Source organism: Abrus precatorius, unplaced genomic scaffold (assembly GCF_003935025.1).
Source record: "Abrus precatorius isolate BTA unplaced genomic scaffold, Abrus_2018 Scaffold10, whole genome shotgun sequence".
Classification (NCBI taxonomy): domain Eukaryota; kingdom Viridiplantae; phylum Streptophyta; class Magnoliopsida; order Fabales; family Fabaceae; genus Abrus; species Abrus precatorius.
In genome coordinates, this window is record NW_020874292.1 from 21,009,838 (window position 1) to 21,016,327 (window position 6,490).

General features: G+C 33.4%; 1 protein-coding gene across 3 annotated transcripts; it reads right to left on the reverse strand.

Moving 5' to 3' along the window:
• Positions 1-573: 573 nt before the first annotated feature.
• On the reverse strand, positions 574-5,348 carry LOC113867190 (polyadenylate-binding protein 2-like). 3 transcript variants are annotated; one of them, XM_027502310.1, is made up of 7 exons: positions 5,184-5,348; positions 4,948-5,050; positions 4,184-4,254; positions 3,859-3,885; positions 1,509-1,700; positions 1,297-1,424; positions 803-1,209 (listed from the first exon to the last, which is right to left on the reverse strand). In XM_027502310.1, the coding sequence occupies exons 1-7, from the start codon at positions 5,229-5,231 to the stop codon at positions 1,161-1,163; spliced, it is 618 nt and encodes a 205-aa protein (XP_027358111.1). In that variant the 5' UTR covers positions 5,232-5,348; the 3' UTR covers positions 803-1,160. The 3 variants fall into 3 exon arrangements, with proteins under 3 accessions (XP_027358119.1, XP_027358128.1, XP_027358111.1); XM_027502318.1 differs by lacking the exon at positions 3,859-3,885 and having other exon boundaries at positions 574-1,209; positions 5,184-5,328; XM_027502327.1 differs by lacking the exon at positions 3,859-3,885 and having other exon boundaries at positions 801-1,209; positions 5,187-5,231.
• Positions 5,349-6,490: the final 1,142 nt, after the last annotated feature.

Sequence of the window (6,490 nt, forward strand, 5' to 3'; positions counted from 1 at the left end):
TTCGTCAAATTTTACTATTTGTATACCAAATTCTAATTTCTTATCTATTTTTTACTCTCTAATTTCATTGAGACATTAGCATTATTATTTAAATAAGAATAATAAGAATTTGAAAATGTTATAGTGAAGTGGCTAAAAAGACTTCAGACGCAGAAATTATTTAAAAAAATATGATTTTAATAATTTTTAAATAATATTAAAAAATAAAGAAATTCATTTTTTATATTATGTACGCTTGATCTCCAGGAGGGATAGAGTTCACTAAAATCTACCACTTATCATCACTTTTATACATAAACACGGTTAAATACTAATATAATGTTAAAATTTATTTCCTTTTCTTTTTATCAACGCTGATTACTTATCTCTGTTTTCTTTGTTGATAATACAAGACTGCAAATAATGGCTATATAATGTTGCCAACATATATACAAGACTATCTGCTCATCAATGACTCGTGAGATTTCCCATGTTCCTAGTTAGACTCCAGGATATGGGTAAAATACGTTTTATTTAACCACTCAGGCATAAGATCAGAAATAACGTTGTTCCAAACATGTGCTTAATCATTAAAAGAAACTTAGACATCTTACGTGTCAATTAATTATTTATAGGAAAATTACATCACACATACATGCCATCGCTTTCAGGCATAAACACGTTAGAATCATCTTTCTTGTGATTACCTAGATACTGGCAATGTGAGTGTGAGATGTTGAAGTAAAATAATGTGATTTTTTGACACACTTTGCACAGGTTTTACCCAAAAGTAAAAGGATTACCGTAGGTTTGAGTTTTGACAGGAGAAAGACAGGCAGCCTTATGAGTAATGCTCGCCCGGCTGTTCATACAGAATTAAAGGATATTAATTACAATGCAAGAAGAATAAATAAAATAATACACCCAAAACCCATGCATTAACCACACTTGCAAAGGATACTTTTACAAGAACTTAATTTAATATGCCGATACTAAAGCAAAGCAGGTGCAAACACCACAATTTTACATGGTTTGATGTTAAGTCAATGCTTAATCCTCACAGAACCAACCACAACCGTTCGGGTGGTTGAATATTCCTCATTAAATGGCCAATACTCCGACCATGATACTACTAGTGAGGAGAAAGGCGCCATTCTGTCCATCCTACCAGAGTTGGACAATCAATAGTAGGGGCTGTAGCGCATTGGCATTCTGAACCTTGGAACCTTTCTGCAATTAACCGAGAAATGCCATTAAAATGATGTTACAACATAAAAAGAAAACACATTAGAAAGGCAGGAATTGAGTGTAAAATACCCATATCCATATGGAGAATAGACAAAAGGAGGTGCATATGGGGCTCTGCCTCGAAACCCCATGTAAGGATTGGACCGGCGGGGACGATACTGCTTCATCCCTGGTATGTTAGTCCTTTTAGCTGTTACCTGAAAAATGTTCAAATAATCAAAGATGATTACAATAAACAGGGGAAGCGATATTTTTCAACAGCGAGAGCGACTAGCTCTAACCTTTAATTGTCGTCCATGAAGTTCAGATTCATTCAGTAAAAGGGCCTCCTGAACAGCCTCGGCCTCAAGGAACTCTACATAAGCATAACCCTTGGGTTGGCCAAACTTATCAGTCCGAATGGTGACTCTGTTTACTGTTCCACATGATTGAAAATGCTGCTGCACTTCTTCAGGAGTACATGAATAGTCCACCTGTGGAGAATACCAAATCCATGAGATTATACCAGAGCAAATCAACAAGTAAAACATTCATGATGTAGTAGTAGAATGTTTTCAAGTAATTGTTAACACCAACCTTTGAGGTTAAAAGATGAAAGTTATGCATTTCTGGTCTATTAGTACAACCAGATACTATTACTTACTGTCAATAAATATCAATGCAACATTTAATAAAAATGTAAATTTCTGAAGATTCAACGGGCCTTGTCACCAAAACCATCTGAAGTAGGCACAGTATACACATTTATAGGAACTTTTTGTAACAGCTGTCAAATCACTATTACAGAGCCAAAATGATGAAAATCAACCTTCTTTAACAGAACAACTACACCCTTCTTGCAAGTTAAGTTGCAAACAACTATGCCAAAATTGGTTTTGGCAACATTATCATTACAATTTATAATAAATAGAAGAAAATGTGGGCTTATAGAGCAAGTCTGTTAATTTCCAACAGAAAAAAAAGGTTCATAACATAACATACAGCAAATTCACATCTTTCACCAACAATGTAATAGTTTTGCTTTGCCTTTCTAACATTGAGGAAGAACTAAATTCATCTCATAGCAGCCTGGCATTATGTCTGAAACATGGACATGTCAGCATGCAAGAAACTTTCAGGGGAAAACATCCTTTTGCCCCAGCCTATGTGATCACAAGCAGCAGGATTCATCCGCTATATTGTAAGGTACACACTGAACAGAGTGCCAGTAGATAAACATATGAAAAAAAATCTAGGAAGTGGAATTCCATAAATCAAAAATATATTACTCAGGTCCTTGGACTATATAAAAATAAAAAAATGTTTCTTTTTTCATCCCCAGTTATCCACTAAGTAATTTGCTCGCATTCCAACTAGTAGAATCATGCTTCTCGTGTTTGGAATGCCACCCCCACCCCCACCCCCAACCCAAAAAAAAAAAAAAAAAAAAAACCCAGGTCAGAACACAACAAAATTTGCATACTGGAAACCAACGGGGTTTGAGCATGCTCAGCAGCATTTTCACAGCAAGGTAGTTTTGTTGGCATGGGTCAAGCCTCTCATAAAAAAAGCATTCCAGCCCAATATCTTCAAACCCTTGCTGCTGCTGTGTCATTTGAAGATTTGCTGCAACCTTGACATGGGTGCCTTGATGTGTGACCTTGGGAGACTGAATTTTGGGTGCTGCTGTTTCTGAGTGAATGACATCCAAGTTGACTTCTGCAATCACAACTTTACTCCATTTCTGTAATCAGCTGATTTGTGGATAGGTGCTGATTTGTTTGTGTTTGCATGTAAAGTTTTGGTGATCTGCTGGTCCGTGGATGATGCTTTTGTGATGCCTTGTTTATACCATTCTTTTGGTCAATCCCTGTTTCTACCATTTAATTTCCGTTTCTTCTCATATTAAAAATGTCATCAAGAAGCCTCTTGTCCAATCCTAGTTAGGATCTATGATTTTATGAATCCTACTCTCTGAAGTGCACCACCCACATTCTTGCTACCCTTCTACTTTTCCAAATTTCCTTCAGTTTTGTGGTATGGAGTATATTAGAGAAGGGCAGAAAATGAAAAGATAATAGCCGAAAAGAAATTTGTTTTTATCCCAAAGTAGAATGGGAGAATGACAACAGCCCCTCACCATTAGAAAAGAATGCTTACATATTTCTTGAGCCCTAGGCAAGTAGGCAGCACTAAAAGTTTCCTTTGGTTTTGCAATTAAAATGACAGATACCCATGCCTAATTATTTACCCATAAAGTCCTTCCCACCAGTAAGAGTCCAGATTCTCAATCTTGAATCTAATCCATAATTCATTCCTCTGCCAATCCTGCTGCAGAAACTTGGAAAGTGGAAACTACATTAATAAAAACTTCCTAGCTATAGACTTCTCTTTTTCACTTTCACTTGTATACAGCTTCATTTTCTTTTTGTTTAAATTCTTTATATCTTTCCTGTCCTCAATCCATCAAAATATGTAATTTCACAAAACTACAAACCTCATTTTCCTTAACAAATAATTCTTTAACATTTTGTCCTCTCCTCTCTCCCTCAATGTTTCTTTTATGTTACATATTTTGTTTTTCCACTCATTTTGTTAATTTCATGCATTCTAACATTTCTCATAATACTTTCAACAGCAGCATTACAATACCAGAAAACTTGTAGATGGAAGCATGACCTGCGATTGTAGTCAAAACATTATGTCAAAGCAGGATGCCACCACTTGGAAATACAATGAAACTTCAAAATAGCAGAAGCACATTCATCATCAAACAAAGAGCTGAACTTTACAGAATACAATATGAAGTCCAAAATTCCTATGTATTTAACGTCCAATAAACCTTGGCTCATAATTGAATCAATCACTTTCAGACAAAAGTTATGACATTAATATTCTTAGACCATATAATGAATCATGACAAAAGACAACTAAGTACAATAATTTTCTCATATAAACAGGGGAAGAGAGAGCTCACATTGCCTACAAAGACTGATCGAGAATCTATTTCCTCTCTATTTGCCTGACTTGCAGAAGCAGTAGTGGGATCTGTTTGGAGATAAGAATCAATAACAGAGATCAAGTCCAACAATACAGTGTAATAATATATGCTATGTATTAAATACAACAATAACAACTAAGTCTTATCCCACTAGGTGAAGTCGACTACATAGATCACACGACCCTATTAAGCTCCGTCAAAAATCAAATTTTCAGAAATATAGTGAATCAAAAGGTCTCAATATTGTACAAGAGCAAGGAGAAATACAGTTAAAAGGAGAAAGAAAACGAGAGGGAAAAAATTAACTGAAATAAAATTAGTAGCATCTAGCATTAAAGCAAAAGCTTTTCATGAAATCTCAAACAAAAGTTAACAGAATTTAGCTTGAATCAGTTCGTTATATGAATATCTCAAATGAGCACAAGGAGACGGCTTACCATGTAATTAATCTAGTTAGAGTGCCCTCCCCATTTCCAAGTAACAAGCTAAATCCTAATTTGGTAGTTTATCAATTAAAACATTTCAAACCAAAAGTACAACACAAAGATCTTCTACGCAAACAAGTTACGACTTATATCATTAATGCAGAACTCTTTTTAAAAAAAAAAAAAGAGTTAATTCCAACTTTGTACACCTCCAATTGGACTCAACGCATATCAGACTCTAGGATCTTCTTGTATCCATTCTTTATAAAAGTTGCAAAAATAAATCTTCGAGAAAAATGCAAGGAAAAAAATCACCTTGCACAGATCCCATCTCCTTCTCGACCTTGGCTTGCATCTCTCTCAAAGCGGCAGCTTCATCTTCCATCTCCTTCAAGCGCTTCTTCATGTCATCCAATTCCTGCACCAAATCCATTTCACAATGATTAACGAACAAATTAGGGTTGGGTATTGAACATCGTGCGCACCAAAACGAAGACTGATTCAACGAAATTAGGCAAATGCGGAGAAAAATAAGAAACGAAAACCATTACCGCTTCGTTGGCCTCAGCTGGCTGCATGTCGACGTCGTCGTTTTCCATGTCGACGTTTGAGAGGAACGCCAGCACCTGAACCACCGCTTTCTATCTGTCGCTTCCTTCTCTTCCCTTCCCCTCAAGGTCTGAGCCTGTCAACTGTGAGGGGTTTGGTTAACTACTTGGCCCTAAAAATCTTTTAATTTTATTTTATCACAGTCAAAAGAGTATCATAAAATAAAAGTAAATGTTAAAAAAACTAATAACAATGAAAAAGTATTTAAAATAGAAGGTTTAATTATATTTGTTTATTTTTATAAAAATAATATTATTTAAAATAAATCTTTAAAAAATATTTGTTAAGATTTAGGTTATTTTTTAACATTTTTAAAATATATAAATTTAATTTTTATTATATCTTTTGTTAAGGAATAAGTTAAGTAATAGAATTTTAAATTATTATTGTCATATTATTTAATTATTTTTAATATTTTAATTATTTAAATATAAATATTTATAAAACAAGTCTCTATTTTTTTTTCTTTTTTTTTTTTATTTTAACATATTAAAAACCTCTTCTATTAAATAGCTCTCACCAAAATACCAACAAGTTAATATCTAGCAAGATGACTTAATAACCAAGTAAAATGCTCAAGTTTTTGAGAAAAGTGAAAAATTCAAGAATCAAATGGATGAAATTAAGGTTCTACAAATCAACCTTCTTTTCAATCACCATTACAAATAAGGAAATTAGAGTTTCACTGTGAAATTGAGAGTTTAGAAACCATTTTGAGGAAGAATTAATGAGAAAAAGAGGTGAGATCAATTGGGATGGAATTAGGGATTAGGATTTTGGATTTGGGGTTAGTGAGCGGGTGCATGTGGTTGATAATTGAGTTTTTTTAATATTTTATTATTTAAAATTAATATTTATAAACAAGTTTCTAAATATACTTTAAATATTTATTAAAAAAAATTCTGAAACTTTAATTTTCTTCTCATTCATTGTCTTCTTCTTCTCCGTCGATTTTTGAGATTTAAAAAATTTAATGAGCATATTGACAATGGATCGAAGGATTTGTATCTTGTTGAGAATCCCAACGTAAATGCATATAACTTGTCAGTGGAGCACCTGAAACCATTAGAAGAAAAGTTCAAAAAACTTTATAAGTATTTATTATAAAATATGTTACATTTATAGATACTAAAATTATAATTAAATATAAAATATTTAAAAAACTAAATAATGTGATGGGTGAGAGTGTTGAGTTGATTTTTGTCAACCAATTTAGCACTTAACAAAAAATAGGTCGATAGAAAAGACT